Source organism: Agelaius phoeniceus, chromosome 30, assembly GCF_051311805.1.
Source record: "Agelaius phoeniceus isolate bAgePho1 chromosome 30, bAgePho1.hap1, whole genome shotgun sequence".
Taxonomy (NCBI): Eukaryota; Metazoa; Chordata; class Aves; order Passeriformes; family Icteridae; genus Agelaius; species Agelaius phoeniceus.
In genome coordinates, this window is record NC_135294.1 from 3,815,728 (window position 1) to 3,834,213 (window position 18,486).

General features: G+C 50.7%; 1 protein-coding gene and 1 long non-coding RNA gene across 3 annotated transcripts; one reads left to right on the plus strand and one right to left on the minus strand.

The window, feature by feature from the left end:
• The first annotated feature begins 218 nt into the window (after positions 1 to 218).
• LOC143696174 (uncharacterized) lies at positions 219 to 843 on the plus strand. Its single transcript, XR_013185608.1, has 2 exons — positions 219 to 336; positions 434 to 843. It is a non-coding gene; the product is annotated as an uncharacterized LOC143696174 (long non-coding RNA).
• Positions 586 to 10,038, minus strand: DUSP26 (dual specificity phosphatase 26). 2 transcript variants are annotated; one of them, XM_054650664.2, is made up of 4 exons: positions 9,783 to 10,038; positions 3,520 to 3,795; positions 2,058 to 2,266; positions 586 to 1,132 (listed from the first exon to the last, which is right to left on the minus strand). In XM_054650664.2, the coding sequence occupies exons 2-4, from the start codon at positions 3,696 to 3,698 to the stop codon at positions 933 to 935; spliced, it is 588 nt and encodes a 195-aa protein (XP_054506639.1). In that variant the 5' UTR covers positions 3,699 to 3,795; positions 9,783 to 10,038; the 3' UTR covers positions 586 to 932. The 2 variants fall into 2 exon arrangements, with proteins under 2 accessions (XP_054506639.1, XP_054506638.1); XM_054650663.2 differs by having other exon boundaries at positions 3,520 to 3,798.
• Positions 10,039 to 18,486: the final 8,448 nt, after the last annotated feature.

Consider the following 18,486-nt stretch of genomic DNA (forward strand, 5'->3'; position numbering starts at 1 on the left):
AAAAAGAGGGGACAACCTCAGGACAGGCCCTGAGCAGGGGCTCACATTTGGGCGGGATCTTAGGCTTGGGCAGGATCTCAGGTTTGGGCACTGAGCAGGATCTTAGGTTTCAGTGGGATCTCAGATTTAGGTGGGATCTCAGATTTGGGTGGGATCTTAGGCTTGAGCGGGATCTCAGGTTTGGGCACTGAGCAGGATCTCAGGTTTGGGTGGGATCTTAGGTTCCAGTGGGATCTCAGGTTTGGGCACTGAGTGGGATCCCAGGTTTGGGTGGGATCTCAGGTTTGGGTGGGATCTCAGATTTAGGCAGGATCTCAGGTTTGGGTGGGATCTCAGGTTTGGGTGGGATCTCAGGTTTGGGTGGGATCTCAGGTTTGGGCACTGAGTGGGATCCCAGGTTTGGGTGGGATCTCAGATTTAGGCAGGATCTCAGGTTTGGGCACTGAGTGGGATCCCAGGTTTGATCCCTGGGCTGAGTTTGGGGGTACTCAGTTCCATCTCAACCCCGGGTGATGCTCTGTCCCCCATTCCCATGCCCGATGCCACCCTGAGCTGTCCCCAGCCCCACCAGACGTGTCCAGGCCATTCCTTAGCTCTGCCTTTATTGTCACAGGGTGGCACGAGGCACGGAGAACACCCAAACACCGCGACAGGAGCCGGCCTGAGCCCTGACATCACCACAAACACACGGCACGCACGGCAGGCGACACACGGAGCTGTCCTGGCAGCCGGGGACACAAACGCCAGGGGGGACAACAAAGCCTTGGAGGCTCCCTGGAGGCCACGGGGATGGAGCAGCCGGTGAGGTGGGGCTGGGAGGGAAACCATGGCCAGGAGTGCAGGTGGAGGGTCTGGGCTGGACCATGGGGGACCCCCCGAGCTGCAGGGGGCTTTGGGGGAGGCACGGGCAGAGCTCACACAGTGGCAGCCCCTCAGGAGCTCCTCTGGAGCCGCAGGGCGTTGTCCAGGGCCACCAGCTGGCGCAGGAAGCCGCGGTTGGGGATGATCCCGCGGTGGTCCTTGACCGTCTTTATGGCTTCGACCAGGGGCATGTGGTGGCGGATCATGAGGTAGGCGAGGACCAGGGTGGCCGACCTGCTGACCCCGACGGCACAGTGCACGAGGATCCTCCCTGGGGGGACACGGCGGCCCCGTCACGGCACGGCCGGGAACATCCCACATTTTCAGCCCCAAAATCCCACATTTTCAGCTCCAAAAATCCCACATTTTCAACCCCAGAAATCCTACATTTGGAGCCCAAAAATCCCACATTTTCAGCCCCAAAATCCCACATTTTCAGCCCAAGAATCCCACGTTTTCAGCACAAAAATTCCACATTTTCAGCCCAAGTATTGCAAATTTTCAGCCCAAAAATCCACATCTTCAGCCCAAACATCCCACATTTTCAGCCTAAGAATCCCACATTTTCAGGCCCAAAATCCCACATTTTCAGCCCAATAATCCCACATTTTCAGCCCAAAAAATCCCACATTTTCAGCCCAAAAATCCACATTTTCAGCCTAAGAATCCCACATTTTCAGCCCCAAAAATCCACATTTTCAGCCTAAGAATCCCACATTTTCAGCCCATGAGGGGACACCATTGAGGTAATCCCATCCTGGGGACACCATTGGGATTATCCCATGATGGGACACCGTTGAGGTGATCCCATGAGGAGACACCATTGGGATTATCCCATGAGGAGACACCATCAAGGTGATCCCATCCAGGGGACACCATTGAGGTGATCCCACAAGGAAACACCATTTGGGTTATCCCATGAGGAGACACCACTGAGTCCCCATCCAGGGGGCACCATTTGGATTAACTCATGACAGGGACACCATTGAGGTGATCCCATGAGGAAACACTGTCAGGTTTATCTCATCCAAGGGGACACCACCAAGACCATCCCATGAGGACACACGGGATGTGTCCTCAAAACCTCAAAACCCCTTTGTTTCCCACGACCCTCAACAACAACCACCACCAGACCACCACCCCCTCGCCGCTCCCCCCATCCCTTCTCCCTCTCCTCCCGCTTCCCTTCGGGGAACCTTCGTTGAGGGCCTGGTGGATGAAGTCGGCGGCGGGGTAGAAGTAGGGGCTCATGTCGAAGGAGGGCGAGTCGTGGGCCTCGATGCCCAGGTAGCGGATGCCCGTGCCCTCGTAGTAGTCGGCGCCGCCGCGCCAGCGGCAGTGGGAGGCGTTCAGCACGTGGGTGATGCGCAGCTGCAGCAGCTCCCGCCGGTTGGACGCGATGTCTCTGCAGGGACAGCAGGCAGGGGACGGCTCAGAGCGGGAAAAAGTGTCCTGGAGCACTGGAAAGGCTGTTCTGCTGTTCTGGATAAAGGTTTTTGGCTGAGGGAGCTGGATGTAAAAGCCTGGCGGATTTTTGAGATTTTTGGGTTTACGGTGATCTCACAGCCCTGGCTCTGTGGACACCCTCTCTGCTCAGCTCTGCCACCTCCTTCCTCCTTTGTCCCAGCTAAATCTCTGCAAGGACAACAGCCACAGCAGGCAGGGGACACCTCAGGGCACTAAAAGTGTCCCAGAATGGTGGAAGGCTGTTCTGGATAAATGTTTTTGGCTGAGGGAGCTGGATGTAAAAACCTGGTGGATTTTTGAGATTATTGGGTTTTGTGGCAATCTCACAGCCATGGCTCTGTGGACCTCCTTCCTCCTTTGTCCCATCTAAAATCTCTGCAAGAACAGGAGTGAGGGACAGCTCAGAGCACTAAAAGTGTCCCAGAATGGTGGAAAAGTTGCTCTGGATAAATGTTTTTGGCTGAGAGAGCTGGATGTAAAAACCTGGTACATTTTTGAGATTATTGTGTTTTAAGGCGATCTCACAGCCATGGCTCTGTTGACACCCTCCCTGCACAGCCCTCTCAGCTCCTTCATCCTTTGTCCCAGGTAAATCTCTGCAAGAACAGGAGTGAGGGACACCTCAGAGCTCTAAAAGTGTCCTAGCATGTTGGAAAGGCTGCTCTGGATAAATATTCCTGGCCGAGAGACCTGGATGTAAAAACCTGGTGGATTTTTGAGATTATTGGGTTTTGTGGCAATCTCACAGCCCTGGCTCCATGGACACTCTCCCTGCCACCTCCTTCCTCCTTTGTCCCATATAAAATCTCTGCAGGCACAGCAGGGATGGACAGCTCAGAGCACTAAAACTGTCCCAGCATGGTGGAAAAGTTGCTCTGGATAAATGTTTTTGGCTGAGAGAGGTGGATGTAAAAACCTGGTGGATTTTTGAGATTATTGGGTTTTGTGGCGATCTCACAGCCATGGCTCCATGGACACTCTCCCTGCCACCTCCTTCCTCCTTTGTCCCATCTAAAATCTCTGCAGGGACAGCTCAGAGCACTAAAACTGTCCCAGCACGTTGGAAAGGCTGCTCTGGATAAATGTTCCTGGCCGAGAGACCTGGATGTAAGAACCTGGCGGTTTTGAGTCCCCCTTACGGTTCATTCCTCCCTGCCATGATCCCCCAGCCCCGTCGCTGGCCGCACTCACTGGTCTCCCAGGTAGAGGCCAGGCCACACCTCGTCGGCGTGGTTGCAGGCGGTTTTGCCGGTGTAGAGCAGCCGCTCCAGCTCGAAGACGCTGAGGATGGGGTGGGTGCCGCGCTCGTCCCGCGGGGCGCGGCTCGGGGAGCGGCTGCTGCTCCTGTAGAGCCTGGACAGGAAAGCCATGGGCGCTGCCCAGCCCCACCAGGCATGCCTGAGGGCACGGGGAGGCCGCACCGGAGCCTGGGGGTCACTGCTGCTGCTGCTGCTGCCACCCACGGTCCTGCTGGGGAGCCGAGGAGCAATTAACAGTAATTATTATTATTAATAATAATTATTAACTAACAATTATTAACAATTATTAATTATTAATAACTATCAACTATTAATAATAATTATTATTACTTTCATATTATATATATTATTATATTATTCTTATTATATAATAATAATATAATAGAAAAATAATATAATGATATATAATAGGAAAGTAGTAATAATTATTACTTTTTTAATATATAGATATATATAATATATATTATGTATATATTTATATATATTTATATATTATATATGTATATATTATATATTTATATATATTTATATATAATATATTTATATATTATATATTTATGTATATAATATATAACTATATTATATTATTATATAAAAATAAATGATATCTACTATTCCATTTTTATATTATAGATATTATTATATTATTCCTATACTATACATAATTAATAAATATTAATAAATAACAATTAAAATAACTTATTATAATAACAAGTATCAAGAATTAATAACTATTACTATTATTTTAAATTGTATATTACTATATTATTTAATATTATATATAATTAATAAATAAATAGTAATAAAAATAATATTAATAATAAATTGGTAATAATTAGTATTAATAATTATGGATCATTATTAATAATAATTATGAATAATGATTATCTGCTGCTGTAGAATGCAACAGGTGGATCTCTGATTGGTCTCATGTTGTTGTTTCTCATTGGTGGCCAATCACAGTCCAGCTGTCTTGGACTGTCTGGTCAGTCACAAGATTTTATTATCATTCCATTCTTCCTTCTTTCCTTTCAAGCCTTCTGATGAAATCCTTTCTTCTATTCTTTTCCTATAGTTTTAATATATAATTTTAATATAATATATATCATAAAATAATAAATCAGCCTTCTGAAACACGGAGACAAGATTCTCGTCTCTTCCCTCATCCTGGAACCCCTGCTCGCCACCACACTGGGAATGGGGCTGGAGCTCCAGGAGGGGCTGAGGGAGCTGGGAAGGTGTTGGAATGTTGGGGGACATGAGACAGATGGTGGAGTTTGGACCCGGATAACATCAGAGATTTGATACCAGGATGCCTTGGCAAAAGCAAACAGAACTTGGAAAATTAGACCTGGATTGCAAGAAGGGGTTAAAGGGTTAAAAGGTAAAACCTCCTCTGTGTGGACATGGTGAGCACATGGTGGGAAAAACCCTCTGCTCCCAGCGCTGTAATATTTTCTCTATCCAGTCTTCTGCTGTATTTTTTGATAAGGTTTTAACAAATCTTTTTAAATCTTTGGAAAACAAGTAGCACTTCTCACACTTCCAAGAAGGAAAAGTGCTGGGGAGAACTTCCAGCTGCCAGGGCCAGCTGGAGAACTTCAGCTTGGGGAGAGCTTCCAGGGCCAGGGCTGGGGAGAACTTCCAGATTCCAGGGCCAGGGAGAACTTCCAGGGGCCAGACCCGGGGAGAACATCCAGCTGATGGGGCTGGGGAGAGCTTCCAGCTTGGGGAGAGCTTCCGGGTGCCAAGGCTGGGGAGAATTTCCAGTTCAGGGCTGGGGAGAAGTTCCAGCTTCCAGAGCCAGGGAGAGCTTCCAGCTTCCAGGGCTGGGGAGAACTTCCAGTTTGGGGCTGGGGAGAATTTCCAGCTTCCAGAGCTGGGGAGAATTTCCAGCTTCCAGGGCTGGGGAGAGCTTCCCATTCAGGGCTGGGGAGAATTTCCAGCTTCCAGGGCTGGGGAGAACTTCCAGTTCGGGGCTGGGGAGAATTTCCAGCTTCCAGGGCTGGGGAGAGCTTCCAGTTTGGGGCTGGGGAGAATTTCCAGCTTCCAGGGCTGGGGAGAATTTCCAGCTTCCAGAGCCAGGGAGAGCTTCCAGCTTCCAGAGCCTCCACAGGCCCAGCGTCGCTCCAGCCCCGCGGTGTCGCCCTGATTTTTTAAGATTTTCTGAGCCTTCTGATGTTGACATTCTTGTAGCAAACTTTCTCACACGCTTTCTGTAAATAACTCACTGTCCTGCATTATTTCGTGGAGGGGGAGAAATTTGATGGATTGTCCAGTGTTGTTGGAGAGGTGGCACTGTCACCCTCCAATCCACTGTCACTTTTGGAAGAACTATAAATGTCGGAGTCAGGAAATAAACTTCCCTTTTTTCTTCACCTTGAGAGCAGCGCCGTGTGCTCGCGTTGTTTCGTGTCCTACGGTGACACCGCGGTTTGGGCTGAGGCCACCTTGGCAGGAGCTGCCCTGCCCAGGGGCCCCTCCCGTGGCTCTGCTGCCAGCGGACGGTGCCAGCTCGGGGCTGGCGCTGCCAACCCGCGCTGGGAGGCCAGGAAAGGCGGCCAGGGCTGGGCACGGCACCAGGAAAAGCCCCGAGCAGGTGGAGGATTCCTCATGGCACCGGGCAGCCTGGCCGGGACACAAAACCCTGCGGGGCAGCATCAACCTGTGACCGTGTTCACTGAGGGAAGGGATGAGGATCTGACTCCGTGTTTCAGAAGGCTTGATTTATTATTTTATTATTTATATTATATTAAAACTAGACTAAAAGAATAGAAGAAAGGATTTCATCAGAAGGCTGGCTGAGAATAGAAAAAGAAAGAATGATTGTCGCAGACATCTTTTTATGAAAAATCCTTTCCTTAGGATTGTTCCTCCTGAGAAGCTGAGAGGCCTCAGGAACAAAATGTAAGCAATGGTTATCTGCTGCTGTGGAATGCAACAGGTGCATCTGGGATTGGGCTCATGTGGTTGTTTCTAATTAATGGCCAATCACAGCCCAGCTGGGTCAGACTCTCTGTCCGAGCCACAAACCTTTGTTATCATTCTTTCCTATTCTATTCTTAGCCAGCCTTCTGATGAGAACCTTTTCTTCTATTCTTTTAGTATAGTTTTAATGATATATATATCATAAAATAATAAATCAGCCTTCTGAAACATGGAGTCAGATCCTCATCTCTTCCCTCATCCTAAGACCCCTGTGAACACAGTCACAGATGATAACAAAGGTTTGTGGCTCAGGCTCTCTGTCTGAGCCAGCTGACTGTGATTGGCCATTAATTAGAAACAACCAACATGGACCAATCCCAGATGCACCTGTTGCATTCCACAGCAGCAGATAACCATTGCTTACATTTTGTTCCTGAGGCCTCTCAGCTTCTCAGGAGGAACAATCCCAAGGAAAGGATTTTCCATAGAAGATGTCTGTGACAATCAACCCTCCACGGGCACGGCCCCGCAGCTGCTCGGGAGCGGCCGGGGCTGCTCCGGGCTGGGAAGGGTTAACTGCAGGCATGACCAAGCTGCTTTCAGCCAGCAGCTCCTGCAGGGCACGGCTCTGCCTCATCCGCTGCTGTCACACATCTGCAAGGACCCTGCCCGGGCAGTGCCCGCTGCCGGGTGTGGTCAGAGCGGCGTTTTTGTGTTCCCTGCGCTGCCGCCCCTCCCTCGGGAGGAGAAATGAGAAATTCTCCTTCTCACATCGCTGCTGATGCCCGGAGCTGCCCTGCAGCGGAGCCGAGCCTCGCAGCGCTGCCCGGCTGGGCTGGGGGAGGCGACGAGACCTCGGTCCCTTCTCTGTGACATTCCCGGGACCTCCTCGGTCCCTTCGCTGTGACATTCCCGGTCACTTCTCTGTGACATTCCTGGGACCTCCTCGGTCCCTTCTCTGTGACATTCCCGGTCCCTCCTGTGTGACATTCCCAGTCCCTTCTCCGTGACATTCCCAGTTCCTTCTCCGCGACATTCCCAGTCCCTCCTCGGTCCCTTTTCTGTGACATTCCCGGTCCCTTTTCTGTGACATTCCCAGTCCCTTCTCTGTGACATTCCCGGTCCCTTTTCTGTGACATTCCCAGTCCCTTCTCCGTGACATTCCCGGTCCCTTCTCCGTGACATTCCCGGTCCCTTCTCGGTCCCTTCTCTGTGATATTCCCGGTCCCTCCTGTCTGACATTCCCGGTCCCTCCTCGGTCGCTCCTCTGTGACATTCCCGGGGCTCCAGCCAGCCGAGGAGGAGGAAGGAGCCCCCAGACTCTCCAGCCGTGTCTTGGAAACGCGGAGGGAAATGCGCCAAGGGCAGGGGGGAGCTCGGAGGGAGCCCAGGGATGTCCCCATGTCCCTTCCCCGTACCCGGGATGTGCCAGCCCTGCCCAGGTGTCACCCAGGGCCGGTTCCTCCTGCTCTGACCCAGGCTGGGACAGGCTCCGGGCAGGGCCGAGCTCGGGGAACCTTGTGTGACCTTGGTGGCAGCGCGTCCCCAGCCCCGGAATCAGCGGCTGGAGCATGGGGAGGGGCTGGAGCGACGGAATTCCAGCCGCAACAATGGCCACAGCTGGCTGGAAAAACAGCCGTGGAAAAACAGCCATGGAAAAACAGCCATGGAAAATCAGCCATGCCCAGCCAGGCCGGGCAGACCCCCAGGGTCGGGAGAGGCTCCGGGCACCGCCCGGGCAGGGCTGGCCCCGGGCTGGGGGCAGAGCCGGGGATGGCCCGCTGCCCCCCGGTCCCTGTGCCCGGCGGGGAGGGGGCACGGAGCCCTGGGATGGGGACACGGAGCCCTGGGATGGGGCACGGAGCCCTGGGATGGGGCACGGAGCCCTAGGATGGGGCACGGAGCCCTGGGATGGGGGCACGGAGCCCTGGGATGGGGGCACGGAGCCCTGGGATGGGGGGCACGGAGCCCTGGGATGGGGGGGATGGAGCCCTGGGATGGGGGGGATGGAGCCCTAGGATGGGGGGCACGGAGCCCTGGGATGGGGGCACGGAGCCCTGGGATGGGGGGGATGGAGCCCTGGGATGGGACACGGAGCCCTGGGATGGGGGGGATGGAGCCCTGGGATGGGGGATGGAGCCCTGGGATGGGGCACGGAGCCCTGGGATGGGGGGGATGGAGCCCTGGGATGGGACACGGAGCCCTGGGATGGGGGGGATGGAGCCCTGGGATGGGGGCACGGAGCCCTGGGATGGGGCACGGAGCCCTGGGATGGGGGCACGGAGCCCTGGGATGGGGGGGATGGAGCCCTGGGATGGGGGGGATGGAGCCCTGGGATGGGGCACGGAGCCCTGGGATGGGGCACGGAGCCCTGGATGGGGGCACGGAGCCCTGGGATGGGGCACGGAGCCCTGGGATGGGGCACGGAGCCCTGGGATGGGGGGATGGAGCCCTGGGGAATGGGGGGAATGGTCCTATGGGGTTCAGGGAGAGGTGCAGGACGCAGGAATGATCCCGTGGGGTGCAGGAATCATTCTGTGGGGTGCAAGGAGGGTTCAGGATTCAGGAATGATCCCGAGGGGTGCAGGGGGGTTCAGGATTCAGGAACAATCCCGAGGGGTGCAGGGGGGGTTCAGGATTCAGGAATGATCCCGTGGGGTGCAAGAATGATTCCGTGGGGTGCAAGGAGGGTTCAGGATTCAGGAATGTTCCCGTAGGACGCAGGAACCCTCCCGTGGGGTGCAGGAATGATCCCGTGTGGTGCAGGGGGGTTCAGGATGCAGGAACAATCCCGAGGGGTGCAGGGATGATCCCATGGGGCGCAGGGAGGGTTCAGGATTCAGGAACGATCCCGAGGGGTGCAGGGATGATCCCATGGGGTGCAGGGGGGTTCAGAATGCAGGAACGATCCCATGGGACGCAGGGAGGGTTCAGGATTCAGGAACGATCCCTTGGGGTGCAGGGATGATCCCATGGGGTGCAGGGAGGGTTCAGGATGCAGGAACGATCCCGAGGGGTGCAGGGAGGGTTCAGGATTCAGGAACGATCCCGAGGGGTGCAGGGATGATCCCATGGGGTGCAGGGAGGGTTCAGGATTCAGGAACGATCCCATGGGGTGCAGGATGATCCCGAGGGACCCAGGGAGGGTTCAGGATTCAGGAACGCTCCCGCAGGACGCAGGACCCTCCCTCGGGGAGCCGAGCGGAGGCTCCGCGCCTCGGGCCCCCCCCGGGAGGCGCGGGGAGCGTTCGGGCCCCCCGAGCGTACCTGGGCGAGCGCCGGGAGCCGCGGCAGGAGCGGGAGCAGCGGGATCAGCTCCGGTCGGCCATGTCTGGCTGCCGCGGGAGGGAGGGACGGAGGCGGATGGAGCAGCTGCTATTTTAAGCCATGACATGGCCGGAGGCAGCGCGGGTCGAGCCGGGCTGGGCGCGGAGGGGACGCGCGGACACCGCGGAGCGCCCGCGGCCCCGCGCAGCAGCGACGGCGACGGCGGCGATGTCCCCAAATCCTCCGCGGAGCCTCCCCCGCACCCCGCCGGAGCCACGGCTGGAGGAAATGGGGACGGGGTTTGGTGGTTTTTGGGTTTTTTGGGGGGGTTTTGGTATTTTTTTGTATTTTTTTTGTATTTTTTTTAGGTTTTTTTTTATTTTTTAGGGTTTTTTTTTTGTATTTTTCCTTCCAAGCCGATTATTTTTTGGTATTTTTTAAATTATATTTTGTATTTTTCCTTCCCATGTAATAATTTTTTTGTATTTTTTTTTATTTTTCCTTCCAAGGTGATTTTTTTTTTGATATTTTTAGTTGGTTTTTTTTTGTATTTTTCCTCCTCAGGCAATGGATTTTTTTTTGTAATTTTTTTTTTTTGTATTTTTGAATTTTTCCTCCAAGGCATTTTTTATTAATATTTGGTATTTTTGTATTTTTCCTTCCAAGGTGATTTTTTTTGGATATTTTTTAGGGTTTTTTTTGTGTTTTTCCTTCCCAGGTAATGTTTTTTTGTATTTGTTTTTGTATTTTTCCTTTCCAGGCAATGTTTTTTGTATTTTTGGGGGGGTTTTTTGTATTTTTTGTACTTTTCCTTCCCATGTGATTTTTTTGGTATTTTTTTCCCATCTGACCTCATCCCCCCCTCCCTTTTTGTACATCCAGGCCTCAGTGATTTTTTTCTCCTTGTGCAAAGAAAATAAACCCTGGATTTAAGTGGGAATGGCAAAGCACGGAATGGCTTGGCTTGGGCAGGACCTTGAACATCACCTCCTTCCACAGTCCTGTGGTTCTATTCCAAATTAAAACAATTTACAAATTCCTGTCAAGGGCAGGGAATATTTATTTTTCCAGAAGGGAGAAATTAAAAAATAATTAAAAAAAATTAAAAATTAAAAAAAGAAAGAAAAATTAAAATTAAAAAAAAAAAGAAAGAAAAATTAAAAAAGAAAAATTAAAAAAAAAGAAAGAAAAATTTAAAAAAAGAAGAAAAAATTTAAAAAATAAAGAAAAATTTAAAGAAATAAAGAAAAAATTAAAGAAATAAAGAAAAATTAAAACAAAAAGAGGGAATGATTGAAGCAGAGTTTTTTTGTTGTTTTGACAGCTTCTAAACGCCACCATTGATTTCACAAGTGCTGCAATGTTTCAGTTAAACATTTTCCAGGCTGAATTTGCTCCCTTTCCCTTGGAAGTGCTGAATTCCCCACAAAAAGTTTGACTCGGATCAGGAAGTGGGAATGTGGTGGGAAAAACAAACCCAGGAGAAATGGAAACTGCTGCAGGCTGAGTCCTGAGAGTCCCTCACTCGGGATGGGATGGGATCCATGGGATGGGATGGGATTGCATCAGTGGGATGGGATCAGTGGGATGGGATGGGATGGGATCCATGGGATGGGATCAGTGGGATGGGATGGGATCGATGGGATGGGATCAGTGGGATGGGATGGGATCCATGAGATGGGATCCATGGGATGGGATGGGATCCATGGGATGGGATCCATGGGATGGGATCCATGGGATGGGATGGGATCAATGGGATGGGACAGGATGGGATCCATGGGATGGGATGGGATGGGATGGGATGGGATTGATGGGATGGGATCAATGGGATGGGATCAGTGGGATCAATGGGATGGGATGGGATCAGTGGGATGGGATCCATGGGAAGGGATGGGATCCATGGGATGGGATCAGTGGGATAGGATGGGATGGGATGGAATGGGATCCATGGGATGGGATCCATGGGATAGTGATGGGATCCATGGGATGGGATCCATGGGATGGGATCCATGGGATAGTGATGGGATCAATGGGATGGGATCCATGGGATGGGATGGGATCAATGGGATGGGATCCATGGGATGGGATGGGAGCACAGCTGGAAAAGTTCACGGATGCAGCCACTGGAGGCTGCTCTGGTCATGCATAAATCACCTTCCTCATCCTTCACCACAACCACCCAAACAACCCCTGCCAGCCCCTTCCTGCCCCTAACTGTGGGTAAAGCTGGAAAATCCCTCCTGGAGAGGGGATCCCTCAGCTCCCAGCCCCACTTCCCTGGGATTCATGGCCCTGACCTTCACCCTGTCCCGTCCTGGTGCCTCCCTCTCCTCCCCTCCAGGGACATTCCCATTGTTATTCCAGCCAGGTTCCTGCAGGATTCACTCTGAAATCTCCTCTTCAAGCAGATAATTAAAACGTAATGGTGTTTATATTGCAGAGAAAAATAATAATAATAGTAATAATAATCACAATAAACACGACTTTGCTGCTTGGGAGACTTTGTCAAATGGCTCCTGGAGAGGCTGGGCACACTTTAATGAGTTTACAGATGAGGATTTACAGGATTTACAAACTTATTCAATTGTTCACAGGTGACTGCTGAGGTGAAGCTGCTTTCAGGGGCAGCCGGGGCTGTGACTGCAGCAGGACAAAATAAAAATAAAATAAAATAATAATAAAAAAAGGGCATTAAAATCCCATCACTTTTACAGCAGCGGGTCTGCAGAACGGAATTGCAGCTCTGCAGAGTCCAGGAGCGACCCTGAATTAATGGCTTGGCTTCTCCAGGCCGCTCACACTGCTCATTTCATGCAAGATAAATTACAGGAACTGGAACTGCCTGCCCGGGGACCTGAGAGAGCCGGGGGTAACTCAGTGGCTACTCTGGGGTAACTCACCAGTAACTCAGGGGTACTCAGGGATAACTCACGGGTAACTCAGGGAAAACTCTGGGGTAACTCAGTGGCTACTCTGGGGTAACTCACCAGTAACTCAGGGGTTACTCTGGGGTAATTCAGGGGTAACTCGGGGATAACTCAGGGATAACTTGGGAGTAACTTGGGAATAACTCAGGGATAACTTGAGAGTAACTTGGGAATAACTCAGGGATAACTTGGGAGTAACTTGGGAATAACTCACAGGTAACTCAGGGGTAACTCGGGGATAACTCAGGGATAGCTCATGGGTAACTCTGGGGTTACTCAGGGATCACTCAGGGACCACTCAGGGATCACTCTTGAGTTACTCAGAGGTCACTCAGGAGTTACTCAGAGGTCACTCAGGGGTCACTCCGGGTCACAGCTTGGGCTGGGTCCCATCCCTGGCCCAGGGCCCTGCTCTGGGGACTGCTCCCAACCCCAGCTGGAATTAAAATTCCTGCAAAAGCAAAAGGCACCAAAGGCAAACCCCCAGTGAGCAGCCCCAGGGGAACTGAGCCTTGTGCTGCACAAATGTCCCCTAAACCCGGGTCTGCCTCATTTGTGGGACAAAAAAATCTTCGTGTGGCTGCAGAGTCCTGGAAGGGGAGGTGGCTGCAGGTCTGAGCTTAACCCTGTGCAAGCAGAGGCAGCCCAGCCTAACAGAGCTGGGAAATCCAGTGCTGGGAGCCCAAATCCCGATTTCCTGCTGGAAACGTCAGCTGCACCTGTCGCAGACATCTTTTATGAAAATCTTTTCCTTAGGACTTTTCCTCCTGAGAAGCTGAGAGGCCTCAGGAACAAAATGTAACCAATGGTTATCTGCTGCTGTGGAATGCAACAGGTGCATCTGGGATTGGGCTCATGTGGTTGTTTCTAATTAATGGCCAATCACAGTCAGCTGGCTCAGACAGAGAGCCGAGCCACAAACCTTTGTTATCATTCTTTACTATTCTACTCTTAGCCAGCCTTCTGATGAAATCCTTTCTTCTATTCTTTTAGTATAGTTTTAATGTAATATATATCACAAAATAATAAATCAGCCTTGTGAAACATCGAGTCAGATCCTCGTCTCTTCCCTCATCCTCAGACCCCTGTGAACACCAGCCCGTGCACCCACCCAGACAGAGCTCAGGCCTGACCCACCCTCTGCTCTCCTTGGAAGCAACAGGGAATATCCAGGATTTCGGCTCTGTTCCCCTCCTGCCACTCCCCTGCTGGGTTTTGTCCCCCGCTTGGGCACTTCATCACCGTTCTCCTTCCTTTTGGAAAGCGCTGATGTGTAATTATTGCCGTGATTAACGCTCTTGTGCAGCTAATTGTAATTACACCTTCCCATCCCCAGCCTCAATTACTCATTCTCGCCTCAGCCCAATGTTTTCCTCTCCCCGAGTTTCTGGAAGTTGTCTGGCCTGGATAAGCACTCTGAGCAAACCATGCCAGCATTCCAAACTCCTCTGTTTCCCCCATGGGGATTAATTTTGGGCCATAATAATGAAAAAAGGCTGGTGTAAATCAGAGCAGCTCCCCCTGTGCCACCACGCTGTTTCCATGATATTTTAGAAAAAATCCCTTTGCCAGGATTTCGTCTCCTGGGAAGCTGGGAAACTTCAGCTTCTCCCTGTTTTGCTGCTTTGGGATGTGATTTGGAGAATTTTTCACCCAGCATGTGAATAGTTTTAATTTAATGATCAATCCCAGTCCAGCTGTGTTGGGACTCTGTGTCTTGGTTTGGAAAGCCAGGAGTCTGCTAAGGCAGGCAGGAGCCTCCCCTGAAATGGAGAATGCAAACCCCCTCCTTCCTCTGAATTGCTGTAAATTTTAAATTAAGGGGCTCTCGGGCAAAAATTATGGGAGCAGGAATAGCAGTTCTTTATAAGGGAAGAAAATAAAAGGATAAAATAAACAATGCAGTGAACTAAACCAACAGTGCCAGAGTCAGAACCCAGCCTGACACCCTGTGGGTCAGGGTGTGGGCAGCAGAACCATTGGAGTTGTGGCTCAGCCCTCCTGCAGTGCCAGGGCTGGTTCTGCTGGAGCAGGGATCCTGGAGAGAAGGGTGGAGTCTCTGCCTCTGAAGATCCAGGGGAAGGAGAGGCAGCTGCTGCTCCTCTGGGAATTCAGTGCAGAAGCTGTGCTGGTGTTCCAGAATCTCCAGATTATATCCAGGTAGGAATGCTTGGCTGGTGTTCCAGAATCTCCAGATTCTATCCAGGTAGGAATGCTTGGCTGGTGTCCCAGAATCTCCAGATTCTATCCAGGTAGGAATGCTTGGCTGGTGTTCCAGAATCTCCAGATTCTATCCAGGTAGGAATGCTTGGCTGGTGTTCCAGAATCTCAGATTATATCCAGGTAGGAATGCTTGGCTGGTGTCCCAGAATCTCCAGATTATATCCAGGTAGGAATGCTTGGATGGTGTTCCAGAATCTCCAGATTATATCCAGGTAGGAATGCTTGGCTCCTCCCTCTGGGCTCACATCTGCCAATGGGATGCTGTAGTTCTTATCAGCCATGCAGGGACATTCAATGGCCTCTTATCAGCAGATGTCTTCCCAGAGGGAGGAGTGGCTGTGGAAGAGATCAGGAGAACTGCCCCTGAACAGGAGACAGCTGCCATGCAGATGGGGAATAGAACAAATACATGTTGCCTTGCAATCTGGAACATTCTGGTCAGTCAAGGATTTTTATTTTTCGTTCTTGTCAAGCCTTCTGATGTCTCCTTTCTCTTTCTTTAGTATAGCTTTAGTATATCATAATATAATATAATATAATATAATATAATATAATATAATATAATAATGTAACATAACATAATACAATATAACATAACATAATAATATAATAAATCAGCCTTCTGAGAACTCTCAGTCAATTCTCATCTCTCACCTTGTCCTGGGGATCTTCCCAACAACACCACACCCCGTGGATTTACAGCAGGGGAGGTGTCTGATATTTCACTGAGAAGCCACTACATCCCAGGAAATATCGCTGAGGGAGTTCCCATGTGCCAAAAAATCCATAATTGTTGAGATATTTGGTTACTGGGACACGAGACAGATGATGGACTTTGGATCTGGTTAGCGTAAGAGATTTGATAACAGGATGCCTTGGCAAGAGCAAAATTTGAGGATTAAAAGCAGATTCAATCAGACAGGTTCACCAGAAAAAGAAAATCTCATTGAACTCTGCCAGCAAGAGATGCTGGAACATGCATAAATTTGTGTGTGTGATTTTAACCTAACATTTGGAGTAAACATTACTAAAAACTACTGTTTCTAAAACAGTGTAGAAACATTGGTTGCCCTCAATAAATTCAGATTCTGATCACAAAATCAGCCTTCCCTGGCCAAGGACACAGAGCAAGGACAGCCTGGTGCCAGCCTGGCCAGGGTCAGGGACACAGAGCAGGGCCAGCCTGGAAAAATATCAATTTTCTTTTTGGAAAAATATCAATTTTCAGCCTTCAAAGGCTCCGTAGCTCAGCCGCTGTTCCCAGCCCCAAACTCTGCTCTGTGTTTTCCCTCAGCTGGAACTCACTTGAAAAATGCCACAAATCACCCCCCTGCCCTTTTTCCAGCCTTGGTGCCCACCCTGCATCCTCTGAGACCAGAGCATGAACCCCCCTCTCCCACAGAGATGGAAGGGGAGGCAAAATAAATGAAATTAAAAGCGAAATTATTCCATTGTCAATCTGGGTGCTTTCCAAATAAACCCATCAAAGTCTGGAGGATTATTGGAGCTGATGGCTGTGGATCCACAACCAGACAAATGGGGAGATTGGGAAGCTGCTGTTCCACTCAGCTGGGGCTGCAGGAAGTTCCCAGCCCTGGCTAATTGCTCCGTTTGGCGGCTTTAATTAAGTGCAGCCTCCTGAACGAGCTGCTCCAGACAGAGCCCCCAAAGCTCCTGGGATGTGCCCTCAACTCCTTGGAGCAGCTCCTGGCCCAGGGGTGGGAACAGGGAAGGATGGATTCCATGGAAAATCCTCAAATTTGGGTTCTCCTGACCCCAGGGATGGCCATGGATTGGTCTGGGAATTCATCACAGCGCACAGAACAGGGAAATGATGGATTTCATGGAAAATCCTCAGATTTGGGTTCATGGAATATCCGTGGGATTGGGTTCTCCTGCCCCAGGGTTTGGAACAGGGAAATGATGGATTTAATGTAAAACCCACGGATTTGGGTTCTCCTAACCCCGGGGATGGGATCAGGAAAACAATGGATTTAATGGAAAATCCACAGATTTGGGTTCATGGAATATCCATGGGATTGGGTTCTCCTGCCCCAGGGTTTGGAACAGGGAAATGATGGATTTAATGTAAAACCCACAGATTTGGGTTCTCCTGACCCCAGGGATGGCCATGGACTGGTCTGGGAATTCATCACAGCACACAGGACAGGGAAATGATGGATTTCATGGAAAATCCTCAGGTTTGGGTTCTCCTGACCCCAGGAATGGCCACAGACAGCTCTGGGAGCTCACCATGGCACACAGAACAGGGAAATTATGGATTTCATGGAAAATCCTCAGATTTGGGTTCATGGAATATCCATGGGATTGGGTTCTCCTGCCCCAGGGTTTGGAACAGGGAAATGATGGATTTAATGTAAAACCCACAGATTTGGATTCTCCTGACCCCAGGGATGGGAACAGAGCTCATCATGGCACAGAGACCAGGGAAATGACGGATTTCATGGAAAATCCTCAGATTTGGGTTCTCCTAACCCCGAGGATGGGAACGGGAAAACAATGGATTTAATGGAAAATCCACAGATTTGGGTTCATGGAGTATCCACGGGATTGGGTTCTCCTGAAACCAGGGATGGGAACAGGGAAACAATGGATTTAATGGAAAACCTGCAGATTTGGGTTCTCCTGACCCCAGGGATGGCCACGGACAGCTCTGGGAGCTCATCATGGCACAGAGACCAGGGAAATGATGGATTTCATGGAAAATCCACAGATTTGGGTTCTCCTGCCCCCAGGGATGCCCACAGCTCTGGGGAAGGGCAGCTCCAGGCTCTACAGCTGTGGGAAATCCCATTTTTATTGCCACAGGGAATGAGGAGCAGAAGGGGAGGGTTTATTGCCACGGGGAATGAGGAGCAGAAAGTGCTGTGGCCACATCTCAGCCCCCAGAACCTTCCAGCCCGTGCAGCTCAGGCCAAGTTTTCCCCTCAGTCCTAAAAAGCATGGATTAACCTTTTCCAGTTAATTTCTCCAAACCCCAAACTAATTATCTTTTCATTCTTCTCCCATCCTTTCCCTGCCAAGGGACGGAAATCGGGACAGGGCTCCTGGGCTTCTCTAAATCCTGCAATATTTATCACCTGGAGCCTTGCTCCTGACGGGAGCACTGGAGCTTTTGTGCTGAGATAAAACCAGGCAGGGACACGGGGACAGCGCTGGGAGCATCATCCTGAGGCCAGCCCTGAGGGGAAAAGGCCATTCCATCCAGGAAAGGCCCAACCACTCACTGAATGTCAGATTTGTTTTTGTGGTTTCTGGGCTTTTTTTCTGAGCAAGGACCCAGAAGAGGGAGAGAGCGGCAGGAGGGAGGAGGGAGAAAAGGAGAAGGAACAAGGAAAAACTTGAATAAATGAAAATAAAGATTTTGGGGGGGAAAAAAGCTGCATGGAGGGATTGGGATTCAGGCCAGCTCCGTCTGCAGCCTTCCAAAGCATACAATACATCCAAGGAAAAGGCAGGCAGCACATCTGAGCAGAAATTACAGGTGGCTGAATTAATTAGCTCCAAATCCCAACACCCCCAAACATCAGGCG

Coding starts and splice junctions, on each gene's coding strand:
- DUSP26 (XM_054650664.2), bottom strand. CDS start 3,698: ATGGCTTTCCTGTCCAGGCTCTACAGGAGCAGCAGCCGCTCCCCGAGC. Junction 2,267..3,519: donor GGCCTCTACCTGGGAGACCA/GTGAGTGCGGCC, acceptor CTGTCCCTGCAG/AGACATCGCGTCCAACCGGC. Junction 1,133..2,057: donor CCACCAGGCCCTCAACGAAG/GTTCCCCGAAGG, acceptor GTGTCCCCCCAG/GGAGGATCCTCGTGCACTGT.